The 17730-nt window shown below is 40.8% G+C and overlaps 1 protein-coding gene across 1 annotated transcript in view; it reads right to left on the bottom strand.

Annotated features, from left to right (window-relative positions):
* Nucleotides 1-266: 266 nt before the first annotated feature.
* MYO5C (myosin VC) overlaps nucleotides 267-17730 on the bottom strand; it is a 99667-nt gene continuing 82203 nt past the window's right edge. The window contains exons 35-39 of the mRNA XM_060003748.1: nucleotides 11609-11759; nucleotides 10681-10963; nucleotides 2350-2524; nucleotides 1756-1836; nucleotides 267-547 (exon numbers count right to left, since the gene is read on the bottom strand). Coding sequence (XP_059859731.1) covers nucleotides 395-547; nucleotides 1756-1836; nucleotides 2350-2524; nucleotides 10681-10963; nucleotides 11609-11759 — 843 coding nt within the window. The 3' untranslated portion in view covers nucleotides 267-394. The remainder of the gene's footprint in view (nucleotides 548-1755; nucleotides 1837-2349; nucleotides 2525-10680; nucleotides 10964-11608; nucleotides 11760-17730) is intronic.

Genomic DNA, 17730 nt, shown 5'->3' with positions numbered 1-17730 from the left:
TATCTGGGCTTCACACGAACTTTAGAAAACTTAGGATAAACTGTGTCCCTGGGTCTCACTCCCTCTGGGTGGACCGCTGTCACAAAATGGATCTAGACAAGAGGCACCTGGCAGAAAATACGAGACTTGCAGGAATTCTAGTAAAAGCTGGCTGAGATTCCAAAGGTAGCAGTGGCCTTTCCAACCTCAGCTGGCGTGTGTTAATTCTTACAAGATGACAGTGGCAGCACCATCACCACGCGCGAGAGAAGATGTGGCCCATTTGGGAGAATTCTTATTTTCTTCCTTAAATCACATTCCAAAGCATTTCCAGTTCCAATTAATAAGCCACATCCCTCTATCTGACCTTCATTTAGCTTTTGAAAGAAAAGCGCATTTATTCTCTTTTTTCCTGCTATAATCTATTGAGAAAGCCTAGTTTGAAACTGCTGGGGATCTGGATCATTTCCAGAGCATGTGGAGAGGGGGTAAAAGGAAATGTGACTTGAAAGAGATACTTGGTATCCAACATCAGGTGTGATGAATCCTCTCGGCTACTGAGGAGAGCCTGAAATGAAAACCAGAGGAAAAATGAGTAAGGAAACCAGGGCACTCTGCTTTATGGCTGTCTGGAAGTCAAGAGCAAGGAAAACACAACAACTCTATCTCCAGCGAAAAACTCCTTTCAAAATCATGTGAGATAACACACAAAAGGGCTTTTCAACAGCACAGCTCCAAGGTGAAATGGTTTATCCAGGTCTTCCAGATCAGCTCTCATCAATACTCAACTTGCTCTGTTTCACTTCAGAAGTTAATTTCCCACAGGATGGACTGACTATAAATCGATCTACTTTCTATTCTCACCATTCTCATGGCATAATTCTAAGACCAAACACGAGTGGAGCTCAGTATTAAATTTTTATTGCATTAATATTTCTTTTTAGTTCAGTGGTTTGCAAACCTTTTTGGTTTCCGGACCCCTTTATACTCTTAAATTACCAAGGACGCCAAACAGCTTTTGTGCATGTGGTTATAACTACTGATATCTATCATATTAGTAATTAAAACAATAATTTTAAATATTTATTAATTCATTAAAATAACAAGCCCAATACATGTTAACATATTTTTATTGAAAAACTATATTTTTGAAAACAAATCAAAAAACTAGTTTGAAGTGGTATTGTTTCATAATTTTGTAACTCTTTCAAATGTATGACTTAATATGACAGGTGGAATCTTGTATCTGCTTCTGCATTCACCTCTAGTGCTATGTTATTTTGGTTGCAATGTATGAAGAAAAGTCTGCCTCATACAGGTATGTATTTGGAAAAAGGCAGACTTTGCAGACTCCCTGAAATCATCTCAAGAATCACCCCCCCCCCCAAGGACCCTTGAACCAAACTTTGAGAACTGCTGCCCTAGTTCATTGGGCAAGAAACTTCAGGGATTAAAATAAGAAAAAATGGGCACACAGGTTCTCTCTTTCCATTCAGCCTCTGCTCCCTTGCATATACTCAAAGACTGATGAGAAACAAGACATGCTGAAGAACACAGAATGTGAGTCACGGTTTTGGTGTTTTTGTTCCCTTCCCACCCTGGGGGAAAATGGGTTCTGAAAACAGGGAATTTGACAGGGAGAATTCCTGCTGCTTTTCCTGGGTGCCTTTCCTTTGTATATTTGGTACATGTACTTTAATCCTGAATTTCTATAATGGTAATTAAACAACACTGTCTTATACTAAAAATTAAAAGGCACATCCTTAAGGATCTCACCTGTACTTTGCGAACAAAGGATGGAGTCACTCTTTTCTCGAAGTCATCTATAGGTGTGTATGAGTTAAGGATCTTTATGATCTGCAAACAGTACATAAGATGGTTTGAGGCCACAGAAGAGGACAACTCTGTCCATGAAATAATGGTTCCAGTGGTGTGGGAACAGTCGGGAACCAAAAGTGGTTCTTTCAGACTATAATCTGGCTCTAGGAACCATGTGTTATTTTTTTCCAAAAGAGAAAACAAGCTGAGAACAGCACAGAAGGCAGCAAGGACATCCTATAATTAGATGACCTTAAGAGAATTCCCCATTTCCAGCCTCCTTCCCTGCTCCCACCCCCTCTCCCCACAGATACACATATGTGAGTATACCGGGCAGGGAATGTGTCATATGCATTTTTATGTTTTTAAGGCCTAGAGTTAGTATTTAATAAATGCCGTTAGATAAGAGGGCAGCCCATGGGAGATACGTATGCTCCCCAAAGAGCACAGAGAGATGCAGATGCACCCCACAGCTGGCTAAGCCAGGAAAGGCAATGCCAATTACATGATCTGTGGGTGAAGATCAGGGAGACACTCAGCAAGCCTGGTCACCTGCACAGCAGACAGGGAGGTACAGCGTTCGTAGATCTCCTTGGCATCGCTGTCTGTGGTCTTCTTGACCTGAAGCAACCAGGCTGCCTGAGAGAGAGCTTCCAAGGTTTCCCTGGCCAAGCTGTTCTGCAAATTCTTATCTTTAAGCCATTCTTCTAAGTAGCTGATGTTGCACCTGGAGTAAACGCCAGAGGAGCAGAGAAGAGGGGTGACCTGCTTAGAACACTTTAGGGGAGGGTGCCGAATCCTCCAGTGTGTCCCAGCATGGTACCAGAGCTCACTGAGATCCTTAAGACTACAGCCCAGCAGTTTCTTTATTTGTAACAAGACGGGGGTGGGCCAGATGATCAGCTCTCACGATCCATGGTTCTAAGGATCATGATGGTCTAGGGTGAGGGGCCATAACAGCAATAAACTTTGGAGAAAATCTGAGCAAAGACAGTGACTACAATAATTTATAATCTATTAAAGGACCCTTAATAATAGGTTTGAAAATATATTAAAGGAAAAAATCATAGTGGTATTTGAAGAGAAGACTTACATTGGTATAAAAATTGTTTGATCTCTTTTCCCAAATTGGCAGAAAATTTTCAATTGGTAGAGGCTTTCTTTTAGTCCACTGGGGTTTTTATTCTTGTTTCTGTCACTGATTATCATAGGTTTATGAGTTAAGAGCCATGAGTTTTAATCCCACCTATCCATTGTGTGAGCCTGGAGAGTTACTCAACCTCTCTTGGTAAATCAGAGTGTTGAGAACACTCATACATTGCTAGTGGGAATGTAAATGGTACAGCTGCTAAGGAAAGCAGTTAGGCAGTTCCTCAAAATGTTAAACATAAAACGACCTTCTGACCTAGCAACTCCACTTCTAGGTACTTACTAAAGAGAACTGAAAACATGTCCACACAAAAAATCATACACAAATGTTCACAGCACCATTAATCATTATAGCCAAAAAGAGAAAACAACCCAAATGTCCACCAGTTGATGGATAGATAGACAAATTGTGGTCTATCCATACAATAGGATATTATTCCGCAATAAAAAGGAGTGAGGTACTGCCACATGCTACCATGGGGGGAGCTATGAAAACACTATGCTAAGGGAAAGAAGCCAGTCACAAAAGACAACATATTTATGATTCCATTTATTTTAAAAATGTCCAGAATACGCAAATCTATAGAGTAAGAAAATATATTTGTTGTTGGTTAGGTTGAGGGGGAGGGGACTCCCCAGTGGGACTTGGGTAGGGGATACGAGTGGCTGCTATTGGGTGTAAGGTTTCTTTCTGGAGTGATAAAACTGTTCTAAAATTACATTATGGTGATGGCTGCATAACTCTGTAAATATACCAAAAACCACTGAATATACACTTTAGATGAGTGAACTCTATGGAATGTAAATTATATATCAATGAAGCTGTTTAAAAAAATTGAGTGTTGAACTAGGTGATCTCTAAGGTCGGTTCCAGCTCTGACCTTCCAGATTAGCAGCTCCCCATGGGTTGTAACATTGGGACAATAATGCTGAATTACTGTATTCTATAGGGATGTAATGAGTGTGAGGTAACATCTCTTGCACTGGTTATGCCCCCTTTTTTTGCATTGTCAATTTTGTCCCACTAGTTCTTATTACAATAGATTCCTAATGGGAATCCACTGAATTTTGAGCATGTTAATCCTCCCACTCTAAACTCTGTGCTGGAGTTCTGGTTCTTGGTAAGATGGAGCGAGCACTCCATTTTGTTTCTCCCACTGAATGCAGCTATAAGACCTGGATGGAATGCCTGGAACAGCTATTTGAGGACTCTGAAAAGTAAACAGTAGCAGGTGGACTGGGAGAGAAGACCAGAATTTGAAGTATCTCCAAACTGACAATGAGTTTACCAGTATCTTTCCCTCTGCTATTCATTGGCCTGAACTCAAAGCAGCCGGAAACTCAGTAGTGGGCATGGGTGCCAACAAAGAGCTCCAGGAGGAGCCCTCTAGTTCTGGCTCGCGGTGCTGGAAAGGGGTGTCCTAATGCTCTGAGAGAGGGTGGAAATTCTGTTTTTCTTTTTTCTCCTTTTCCTTTCTTTTTCTTCATTCTCTCATGTGCAAGCCCCAAACAGTCCTATGGTTGTGGCAACAGGGTCCAGTAGGAAACTAAAACTGAGAGAGGGGAACTTTCTTCAGTTGGAGGAGTTGTGGCTCAAGAGGACGGCGTGAACTCTCCTTGCTCTTCCTCTCACCACTTGACCCCAGGTGGGGACATTTGCTGGAAGTACGCCACACAGTGAGTTAAGTGAAGCCCCAGTTTTCTGTCTGGAGGACCAAAGAGGGGATCCCCAGGTATCTGGAAAGTACCAGGGGTACTGTGGAGAGGATGAGCTTGGGAAAGTGACCCTTAAATTTATTTATGAATTCTTGGACACACCCCTGAGCCCAGGGATGGATCTGACCCTCAAGAGCACACATAAACTTTGAGGACTAAACTATAGGATGGCACACCACCCAAGTTTCAGTCTGGCCACTGTGTGTCACACACAAGACAAAACCAGGGCTTCACTGGTGGCGCAGTGGTAGAGAGTCCGCCTGCCAATGCAGGGGACAGGGGTTTGTGCCCCGGTCCGGGAAGATCCCACATGTCGCGGAGCGGCTGGGCCCGTGAGCCATGGCCACTGAGCCTGCAGGTCCGGAGACTGTGCTCCGCAATGGGAGAGGCCACAACAGTAAGAGGCCTGTGTACCGCAAAAAAAAAAAAAAAAAAAGACAAAACCAAATAGCATTACAAAGGCTTTGAAGACAGAACTGACAGAGGAACCACAACCTGCAGAGCCTGAACCCAAGTGAGCTGATTATCAGATAAAAGTATCAACATTCTCCATAGGATTTAAAGACTCAGTGTCTCATAATATAATAATAAAAAGTGTCCAGAATACAATTCAAAATTACTTGGCATACGAAAACCAGGGAAATCTTAAGTCACATTAAACAAGGCAATTAATAGTATCAACTCTGAGATGACACAGATGTTAGAATCATATGATAAAGACGTTAAAGAAGCTATCACAAAAATGCTCCAAAAAGTAAGGACAAACTATCTTGAAATACATGAAAAAATAGAAAGCTTCAGAAAAGAAACAGAAGCTGTTTCAAAAAAATGGAAATTTACAACTGAAAAATAACTGAAACAAAAGAACTCACTGAATAGGCTCAATAGCAGAATATAGATGGCAGAGAAAAGAGTCAGTGAACTTCAAGGGATCAATAAAGACTATCAATCTGAAAAGTACAAAGAACAGAACTTTAGGGATAACAAAATAATGAAAGGTCTAACATTTGTGTCATTGAAATTCCAGAAGGAAAGGAGAAAGTGTGATGCAGACAAAACATTTGAAGAAATGGCTGAAAATGCCACATTTGGTGAGATCCACAAACCTACAGAGTCAAGAAGTTCAGAGAAGCTCAAAGAGACTAAACCCAAAGAAATCCACACCCAGATGCATCATAATCAAACTGTGGTAAACTAAACACAAAGAAAAAACAACTTGGAACTCAGAGAAAAACTATGCATTATTTATAGAGAAATAATAATTCAAATGACTGTGCATTTCTCATCAGAAACCATGGAAGCCAGAAAAAGTGGAACATTTTTACACTGATGAAAGAAAGGACTGTCAACCCAGACATTGGTAGCCTATAAAAATATACTTTAGGAATGAAGGTGAAATGAAGGTATTTTCAGAGGAAAGAAAGCTAAGAGAATTTATCATCAGTGAACCTGCTCTAAAAGGACTACTAAAATAATTTCCTCAGGCAAAAGGAAAATGAAATCGAAATGAGATTTGGGGGGAAAATGAGACTTGAAATATTAGAAATGAAGGAATAACAGAAATGATAAGTACCTGGGTAAATACAATAGACCATTCTTCTATTAAGTCCTTTAAAATATGTTGGATGGTTTAAAACAAAAATTATAACATTGTCTGGCAGAGTTTTTGATGTATGTAGATATAATATATAAGACAACAAGCGAAGAGGGGAAAGGGGCCTATGTAATGGTAAGGTTTCTACATTCCACTTAATGTGATAAGATACTGATTCTAAAATGACTGAAAAAGGTAAGTATGTATACTGTAATTACTACAGCAGCCATTAAAAAAGATACAAACAGATACAGTGAAAAAATAGATAAAATTTAAAAGGGGTACCAAAAATGTTCAAAGAACCCAAAAGAAGACAGAAACCGGAAATCAGAGAAATAAAAACCAGAAGGAACAAACAAAAAATAACAAAATGGTAGACTTAAATCTGAGTATACCAATAATAACATTAAATTTAAATGGTCTAAAAACCCCAATTAAGAAGCACAGATTGTCAGACTGGATGAAAAAATAAAACAAAAAACTGGACCGAAATATATGCTGACTACAAGAAACTCACTTCAGATATGATACAGATAGGTCAAAAGTAAAAGGATGGAAAAAAATATACTATGAAAACACTGATCCAAATAAAAAGTAGACTTTCACACAAAGTAGACTTCAAAGCAGAGAAAATTACCAGGGAGGGACAAAGAGAGATCCCACATAACGACAGGAGGGCTAACTCACCAAGAAGACATAACAATTCTTAGTGTGTATGCACCTAAAAACAGAGCTTCAGAATACATAAAGCAAAACCTGACAGACTGAAAGAAGAAATAGACAACTCCATACTTATAGTTGGAGACTTCAACACTCCTCTCAATAATCAGTAGAACTAATAGACAGAAAATCAGCAAGGATATAGAAGAAATGAAAAACGCCCTCAACAAACTGGGTCTGAGCTACATTTATAGAACATTGTACCCAACAAAAGCAGAATATACATGATTTTCAACCCACTACATGGAGAAGATTCACAAAAATAGACCTGGGTCACAAAAGCAAATATTAACAAATTTAAAAATAACTGAAATCATACAAAGTTTGTTTTTTTCAATGTAAAAATATTTATAAGTTTTTCTTTTCTTTTTTTTTTTTTTTTTTTTTTAGGCCATGCCATGCAGCAAGTGGGATCTTAGCAGTTCTCCTACCAGGGATCGAACTCATACCCCCTACAATGGGAGTGTGAAGACTTAACCACTGGACTGCCAGGGAAGTCCCAAAATATTTATAAGTTTGTATTTTAAAAATAAACCTGGGAAAGTCTCGGGCAAAGTGGGATGGTTGGTAATTCTAATATCACAATCTGTGGTATATGTTAACCTGGATGTACCTTGAGATTTTTTTAAAAATTGTGGTAGAAAATGCATTACCTAAAATTACCATCTGAACTACTGTAAGTGTATTGTATAGTAGTGTTAACTATATGCACCATGTTGTATAACAGATTCCCAGAACATTTTCACTTTGTAAAACTGAAATTGTACATCCATTGAATGAACAACAACTCCCTTTTTCTCTCTCTCCTCAGCCCCAGGCAACCACCATTCTACCTTCTGTTTCTAAGAGTTTGACTGACGAAGTATGTTCTTCAAGCACAATGAAATTAAACTAAAAATCAATAATAGAAAGGTAACAAGAAAGTCTCTAAACACTTGGAAATTAAACAACACACTTCTAAATAATCCATGGGTCAGTCAAAGAGTAAGACTCGAGGGAAATTAGAAAATATTTTGAACTGAACAAAAATGAAAATATAACATATCAAAATTTGTGTGATAGAGTTAAAGTAGTGCTTAGAAAGAAATGTATAGCATTAAATGCTTATGTTAGAAAAGAAAGGTCTCAGAGCCAATAATCCAGGCTTCTACTTTAGGAACCTAGAAGAAGAGAAAAATAAATGCAAAGTAGGCAGAAGGAATGAAATCATAAAGACAGTAACAGAAATCAATTAAATTAAAAAAAAGACAAAAATCAGTGAAACCAAACTGATACACCTCTAGCAAGCCTGACCAAGGAAAAGAGAAGTCACAGATGACCCACAGAGGAGTGGAAGAGGGGATATCACTACAAATTCTGCAGAAATTAAAAGAATAACAAGGGAATATTCTGAACAGCTCTACACACATAAACTCAACTTTGATGAAGTGGACCAATTCCTTGAAAACCAAACACTACCAAAACTCATCCAAGATGCAATATATAACCTGAATATTCCTTCAACTATTAAAGAAACTGAATTCATAGTTTAAAGCCTTCTGAAAAAAGAAAAAAAAAAATCTGTGGTGGCTGCCACTCCTGAGGGACTAAAGCATGCATTTCTCATGCTGGCATTCTGCTTTGTCTTTCTAACCCATCTTTCTAGGTCCTCTCATCACTCCTGGTGCTCCTTTCAAAGGGGGCTGTTCATACCCTGCCCTCAGTTTTCCTTCACTGAGGCCTGTGTTCATTCCTCTGGTTCTGGGTCAGCTGAAATCCTACTTGTCCTTCAAGACCCAAGTCAATGCCTTTCGTACTCCCCCCAGATTCCCTCAGGCCAGCAAGCAATGTTTGTAGTTGGGCCACATTATTCTGGTTCCTAACAGAACTGTCTCCATCTCCAGGACCCCTACCTAGGTTCTTATCAAAGATCCCTGGGCAAATCAGCCACAGTGGAATTTGCAGCAAAAATGCTATTGTGGAGATGGTGAGATAAAGTTCCACATGAGATAATATTTTTACAATTCATGACTAGGCACAAAAAAGAATTACATACTAGGAAAATCTTTATATCTTCCCAGGAACCGGTCTGCCTCACCAAGCCAGATGAGACCAGAGAGCTATGACATTTGGCTTTTTCTCCTGGCAGTCAGAAAGCCCAGACCCAGTTTTCAAGCTACTCTGTCTACTGTTTATGTTTTTCTTTCTGTAGTTTTGATTTTCCACTTGTGTTCATGTTTTGTTATTGTGTTGCTTGTGTTGTCATGGTAAAGTCACTGTAAATCCTGGTGCGCCTTGTTTACGGCAGGAGCTGAGTCAATATCTGAATGAATGAATGCCTCTTAAATGCATGTGCTACTTACACAGACCAACACACTGGAAAGTCAGTACTTCTCTAACAGCACTTTCAATTGGTGAGAGGAGAAAATACTGAGCACCTATGGGGACAGATGTTCACTCAACTTGGGGACCTACTGGTGGAATGAGAGTTGTTTAGCAAAGACTGAGGTTTATGGCTCATGAGGTTTATGGCTTTACTTTAAATAGGCCTGAATCCTACCTCAGAGGGCTACAGGGCATCTGCTCAGTGCTCGGGAAATAAACAGAAGTCTTTTCTCTTTCAATGAACAGGAAAAAAAGCCCAGTCCTCCTGAATACTCCCTCATATCTGAAAACCACAACCTGGTATCATGAGAATTTGCCACAATGATTTGTAGGGATGTCCACCTCTAATGCTGAAAAGATGTAATGGATGCCCCTTGTTTATTTCTTGGCTTAATAAATTTTTGGGGTCACTTTTCATTGTATCACTGCCATCATCACCATCCCAGGTTCTCCTATCACCTATAGGTGTCAAATCCCTGCACATATTATAAAAATCTTAAATATCTATCCCATATTATATGCTTTCTAATAATGTGACAGTGTTAATTCAAACAATAGCTAATGGTCTGTGTTTCCTTGGTTTAGAGACAAAGAGAAGTCAACACACCTCAAAACTGGATGACCATGTCCGCAGGATGAACTCCCAGTGCTTGGCCTGGCATTCCAGACCCTCCCAGTCTGGGTCCAACTTACCACTCTACTGCGGACCTGTTGTTCCCGACACAAACCTCTGCTTCATCTAGACGGAGCTATTTACTCCTGCCTGAGGACGGGTCCTCACGCAGTCCTACCACTGTGCCTTTGCCCACTCATTCCCCTGCCTGAAATGTTCTCCCATTTTTAATCACTCACACACAGTTTTCAGGCTTCTTTAACTTTTCTGTCCACGATAATCTCTCCTCTCTGAAGCACTTCCCCCACCACTTGTTTGTGACTTAATTACAGTGGTTTTGAATCATCATTTAGCTTCTCAATGGCAGGGATCAAATCACCCTTTCCTCTGTTTCCTGTGTCCCCCACCAGCAGTGCTAGTCACAGAAGTGGTGGTCTATAAATACTGGTTGAGTATATGATAACCACAGAGGGCCAGAATTTAAAATACACAATTACTAGTTCTTAGTAGAAGACATTCTGCCAGACCGTCAAGGTAGCGTGGGGTAGAGTGATGGGAAGAGGGCCTGGCATCAGATAGCTGACATTTCCAAGGTTCTAAGAGTCATCTTGCACACCCTCCAGCAGTGCAGCTCTTGTGGAGGGAGGGCAGAGTGTGTGGTCTTGGACTTTAAGAACATCCTTTCTGGCCAGCCTCTCCAGGATTAGTGGTGCTTTATGGGTCTTACCTTATCTGCATCCCTTTTCTGCAAGAGCACATGTCCTTGCGCAGGAAGAGGCTGTTCAGGGTGACCGCCCCAATCAAGAAGAAGAGCTGCTTCACTGCCTGCCTCACGATCTCAGGGTCCAGGCCGTTCTGGCACATGGTACTGTAAAAGTAGCTCAGCTGCTGCAGGATGGAGGTCATCGTGTAGGCATCCGTGTCATCTATGCTGGATGACCGCTTCCGGAAGCCTGTGGGCTTCAGGCTGGAAATGCCCTGCAGACTCTCATACTCCAGCATGCCTGGCACTATGGAGAAAAACAGGAAGATTTCCTTGCACACACAGTGGGGACACCCAGAGAATATTTCCACTGCTCTCATGTGTCTGTTTCAGGAGGTGGGACATTTTCCACACGAGTTAGTGTGGATATAGCTGTGATAGAGGAAGTAAAAGAATGGAGGGTTGGGGAGCACCAAGATGTAAGGGGTGGATGGGGATGGACCGTCACCTACAGCAGGGCAACAGCTCCTCTTCTTTCAACTTCACAGGACAGAGAGCTGGTTAGCGTGACAACCCACGGTCTGGAACTACTTAAAGCCTGAAGTATTTAAATTTCAGAAAATTGAAGAAAGTATACAAGAATTTGAGTAAGGCTTTAGAATTTCAAAAATACTTGGCTAAGAACCAGGATTAGCCATATAAGTAGCAGCAGTTCTCCCAAGTCTTTCCCTTCAGGATGGATCCCCCTTACAGAAAGAAAACTATGACCTGTGTACTTTTATATATGTAATCATTTTAGCAATCAAAGAATTAAAAAGTGGACATTTACATCAGTAAATCTTCTTGTTTTAAAATTATGTTCTTTGCAATTACACATGCCGTGCACCAGATTTATTTTTTTAAGGTCTCAGTGTCATTATAAATATTTCCTGGTCATCGATTCTTTTCTTACCTATTATTGGTTGAATGTTGTTTTCCATTATAATAATGAACTGATGATATATTCGTATAGCCACATCACTAAGAATCTGTCTGTATTCTGAAAGGTCAAAATTGTTCAAACAATTCTTATTCTGACGTAGACTGTTATTCTTCATGAATTCCTAGAAGTAATTTTGAATATAAATATTAGAATAGGCCTACCGGGGGACGAGGGGAAGATGGCGGAAGAGTAAGACGCGGAGATCACCTTCCTCCCCACAGATACACCAGAAATACATCTACACGTGGAACAACTCCTACAGAACACCTACTGAACACTGGCAGAAGACCTCAGACCTCCCAAAAGACAAGAAACTCCCCACGTACCTGGGTAGGGCAAAAGAAAAAAGAATAAACAGACAAAGGATAGGGACGGGACCTGCACCAGTGGGAGGGAGCTGTGAAGGAGGAAAAGTTTCCACACACTAGGAAGCCCCTTCGCGGGCGGAGACTGTGGGTGGCGGAGAGGGGAAGCTTTGGAGCCGCGGAGGAGAGCACAGCAACAGGGGTGCGGAGGGCAAAGCGGGGAGAGATTCCCGCACAGAGGATCGGTGCCGACCAGCACTCACCAGCCCAAGAGGCTTGTCTGCTCCCCCGCCAGGGCGGGCGGGGCTGGGAGTTGAGGCTCGGGCTTCGGTCGGATCGCAGGGAGAGGACTGGGGTTGGCGGCATGAACACAGCCTGCAGGGGGTTAGTGCACCATGGCTAGCCGGGAGGGAGTCCGGGGAAAAGTCTGGACCTGCCGAAGAGGCAAGAGACTTTTTCTTCCCTCTTTGTTTCCTGGTGCTCGAGAAGAGGGGATTAAGAGCGCTGCTTAAAGGAGCTCCAGAGACTGGCGAGAGCCGCGGCTAAAAGCGCGGACCCCAGAGACGGGCATGAGACGCTAAGGCTGCTGCTGACGCCACCAAGAAGCCTGTGTGCGAGCACAGGTCACTATCCACACCCCCCTTCCGGGGAGCCTGTGCAGCCCGCCACTGCCAGGGTCCCGGGATCCAGGGACAACTTCCCCGGGAGAACGCATGACACGCCTCAGGCTGGTTCAACATCACGCCGGCCTCGGCCGCCACAGGCTCTCCCAGCATCCGTACCCCTCCCTCACCCCGGCCTGAGTGAGCCAGAGGCCCCGAATCAGCTGCTCCTCTAACCCCGTCCTGTATGAGCGAAGAACAGACACCCTCCGCCAACCTACACGCAGAGGCGGGGCCAAATCCAAAGCTGAGCCCCAGGAGCTGTGAGAATAAAGAAGAGAAAGGGAAATCTCTCCCAGCAGCCTCAGGAGCAGCGGATTAAAGCTCCACAATCAACTTGATGTACCCTGCATCTGTGGAATACATGAATAGACAACGAATCATCCCATACTGAGGAAGTGGACTTTGAGAGCAAGATTTATGATTATTTCCCCTCTTCCTCTTTTTGTGAGTGTGTATGTGTATGCTTCTGTGTGAGATTTTGTCTGTACAGCTTTGCTTCCACCTTTTTCCTAAGGTACTATCCGTCCATTATTTTTTCTTTAAAAACATTTTTTTTCTTAATAATTATTTTTTATTTTAATAACTTTATTTTATTTTATCTTACTTTATTTTATCTTCTTTCTTTCCTCCCTCCCTCCCTCCCTCCCTCCTTCCTTCCTTCCTTCCTTCCTACTTTTTCTCCCTTTTATTCTGAGCCGTGTGGATGAAAGGCTCTTGGTGCTGTAACCAGGAGTCAGTGCTGTGCCTCTGAGGTGGGAGAGCCAACTTCAGGACACTGGTCCACAAGAGACCTCCCAGCTCCACATAATATCAAACGGCGAAAATCTCCCAGAGATCTCCATCTCAACACCAACACCCAGCTTCACTCAACAACCAGCAAGCTACAGTGCAGGACACCTTATACCAAACAACTAGCAAAACAGGACACAACCCCACCCATTAGCAGAGAGGCTGCCTAAAATCATAATAAGTCTACACACACCCCAAAACACACCACTAGACGTGAACCTGCCCACCAGAAAGACAAGATCCAGCCTCATCCACCAGAACACAGGCACTAGTCCCCTCCACAAGGAAGCCTACACAACCCACTGAACCAACTTTAGCCACTGGGGACAGACACCAAAAAAAACGGGAACTACGAACCTGCAGTCTGCAAAAAGGAGACCCCAAACACAGTAACATAAGCAAAATGAGAAGACAGAAAAACACACAGCAGATGAAGGAGCAAGATAAAAACCCACCAGACCTAACAAATGAAGAGGAAATAGGCAGTCTACCTGAAAAAGAATTCAGAATAATGATAGTAAAGATGAAGCAAAATCTTGGAAATAGAATAGAGAAAATGCAAGAAACATTTAACAAGGACCTAGAAGAATTAAAGAGCAAACAAACAGAGGTGAACAACACAATAAATGAAATTAAAAATACTCTAGATGAGATCAATAGCAGAATAACTGAGGCAGAAGACCGGATAAGTGACCTGGAAGATAAAATAGTGGAAATAACTACTACAGAGCAGAATAAAGAAAAAAGAATGAAAAGAACCGAGGACAGTCTCAGAGACCTCTGGGACAACATTAAACGCACCAACATTCGAATTATAGGGGTTCCAGAAGAAGAAGGGAAAAAGAAAGGGACTGAGAAAATATTTGAAGAGATTATAGTTGAAAACTTCCCTAATATGTGAAAGGAAATAGTTAATCAAGTCCAGGAAGCACAGAGAGTCCCATACAGGATAAATCCAAGGAGAAATATGCCAAGACACATATTAATCAAACTGTCAAAAATTAAATACAAAGAAAATATATTAAAAGCAGCAAGGGAAAAACAACAAATAACACACATGGGAATCCCCATAAGGTTAACAACTGATCTTTCCGCAGAAACTCTGCAAGCCAGAAGGGAGTGGCAGGACATATTTAAAGTGATGAAGGAGAAAAACCTGCAGCCAAGATTACTCTACCCAGCAAGGATCTCATTCAGATTTGATGGAGAAATTAAAACCTTTATAGACAAGCAAAAGCTGAGAGTTCAGCACCACCAAATCATATTTACAACAACTGCTAAAGGAACTTCTCTAGGCAAGAAACACAAGAGAAGGAGAAGACCTACAATAACGAACCCAAAACAATTAAGAAAATGGGAATAAGAACATACATATCGATAATTACCTTAAATGTAAATGGACTAAATGCTCCCACCAAAAGACACAGATTGGCTGAATGGATACAAAAAGAAGACCTATATATGCTGTCTACAAGAGACCCACTACAGACCTAGAGACACATACAGAGTGAAAGTGAGGGGATGGAAAAAGATATTCCACGCAAGTGGAAACCAAAAGAAAGCTGGAGTAGCAATTCTCATATCAGACAAAATAGACTTTAAAATAAAGACTATTACAAGAGACAAAGAAGGACACTACAAAATGATCAAGGGATCGATCCAAGAAGAAGATATAACAATTGTAAGTATTTATGAACCCAACATAGGAGCACCTCAATACATAAGGCAAATACTAACAGCCATAAAAGGGGAAATCGACAGTAACACACTCATAGTAGGGGACTTTAACACCCCACTTTCATCAATGGACACATCATCCAAAATGAAAATAAATAAGGAAACACAAGCTTTAAATGATACATTAAACAAGATGGACTTAATTGATATTTATAGGACATTCCATCCAAAAACAACAGAATACACATTTTTCTCAAGTGCTCATGGAACATTCTCCAGGATAGATCATATCTTGGGTCACAAATCAAGCTTTGGTAAATTTAAGAAAATTGAAATTGTATCAAGTATCTTTTCTGACCACAACGCTATGAGACTAGATATCAATTACAGGAAATGATCTGTAAAAAATACAAACACATGGAGGCTAAACAATACACTACTTAATAACGAAGTGATCACTGAAGAAATCAAAGAGGAAATTAAAAAATACCTAGAAACAAATGAAAATGGAGACACGACAATCCAAAACCTATGGGATGCAGCAAAAGCAATTCTAAGAGAGAAGTTTATAGCAATACAATCCTACCTTAAGAAACAGGAAACATCTCGAATAAACAACCTAACCTTGCACCTAAAGCAATGAGAAAGAAGAACAAAAAAACCCCAAAGTTAGCAGAAGGAAAGAAATCATAAAGATCATATCAGAAATAAATGAAAAAGAAATGAAGGAAATGATAGCAAAGATCAATAAAACTAAAAGCTGGTTCTTTCAGAAGATAAACCAAATTGATAAACCATTAGCCAGACTCATTAAGAAAAAAAGGGAGAAGACTCAAATCAATAGAATTAGAAATGAAAAAGGAGCAGTAACAACTGACACTGCAGAAATACAAAAGATTATGAGAGATTACTACAAGCAACTCTATGCCAATAAAATGAACAACCTGGAAGAAACGGACAAATTCTTAGAAATGCACAACCTGCCAAGACTGAATCAGGAAGAAATAGAAAATATGAACAGACCAATCACAAGCACTGAAATTGAAACTGTGATTAAAAATCTTCCAACAAACAAAAGACCAGGACCATATGGCTTCACACACAAATTCTATCAAACATTTAGAGAAGAGCTAACACCTATCCTCCTCAAACTCTTCCAAAATATAGCAGAGGGAGGAACACTCCCTAACTCATTCTATGAGGCCACCATCACCTTGATACTAAAACCAGACAAGGATGTCACAAAGAAAGAAAACTGCAGGTCAATATCACTGATGAACATAGATACAAAAATCCTCAACAAAATACTAGCAAACAGAATCCAACAGCACATTAAAAGGATCATACACCATGATCAAGTGGGGTTTGCTCCAGGAATGCAAGCATTCTTCAATATATGCAAATCAATAAATGTGATACACCATTTTAACAAATTGAAGGAGAAAAACCATATGATCATCTGAATAAATGCAGAGAAAGCTTTCGACAAAATTCAACATCCATTTATGATAAAAACCCTCCAGAAAGTAGGCATAGAGGGAACTTTCCCTCAACATAATAAAGGCCATATATGACACACCCAGAGCCAACATCATTCTCAATGGTGAAAAACTGAAAGCATTTCCACTAAGATCAGGAACAAGACAAGGTTGACCACTCTCACCACTCTTATTCAACATAGTTTTGGAAGTTTTAGCCACAGCAATCAGAGAAGAAAAGGAAATAAAAGGAATCCAAATCAGAAAAGAAGAAGTAAAGCCGTCACTGTTTGCAAATGACATGATCCTATACGTAGAGAATCCTAAAGATGGTACCAGAAAACTACTAGAGCTAATCAATAAATTTGGTAAAGTAGCAGGATACAAAATTAATGCATAGAAATCTCTGGCATTCCTATAAACCAATGATGAAAAATCTGAAAGTGAAATCAAGAAAACACTCCCATTTACCATTGCAACAAGAAGAATAAAATATCTAGGTATAAACCTACCTAAGGAGACAAAAGACCTGTATGCCGAAAATTATAAGACACTGATGAAAGAAATTAAAGGTGATACAAACAGATGGAGAGATATACCATGTTCTTGGATTGGAAGAATCAACATTGTGAAAATGACTCTACTACCCAAAGCAATGTACAGATTCAATGCAATCCCTATCAAACTACCACTGGCATTTTTCACAGAACTAGAACAAAAAATTTCACAATTTGTATGGAAACACAAAAGACCCTGAATAGGCAAAGCAATCTTGAGAACGAAAAACAGAGCTAGAGGAATCAGGCTCCCTGACTTCAGACTATATTACAAAGCTACAGTAATCAAGACAGTATGGTACTGGCACAAACACAGAACTATAGATCAGGGCTTCCTTGGTGGCGCAGTGGTTGAGAGTCCACCTGCCAATGCAGGCGACATGGGTTCGTGCCCCGGTCCAGGGATAACCCACATGCCACGGAGCAGCTGGGCCTGTGAGCCATGGACACTGAGCCTGCGCATCCGGAGCCCGTGCTCCGCAATGGGAGAGGCCACAACAGTGAGAGGCCCACATACTGCAAAATAAAAAAAAAAAAGAAAAGAAAAGAAATATAGATCAATGGAAAAGGATAGAAAGCCCAGAGATAATCCCATGCACATATGGTCACCGTATCTTTGAT

Source organism: Delphinus delphis, chromosome 2 (assembly GCF_949987515.2).
Source record: "Delphinus delphis chromosome 2, mDelDel1.2, whole genome shotgun sequence".
Classification (NCBI taxonomy): Eukaryota; Metazoa; Chordata; class Mammalia; order Artiodactyla; family Delphinidae; genus Delphinus; species Delphinus delphis.
This window is presented reverse-complemented; position numbering and strand designations above follow the sequence as displayed.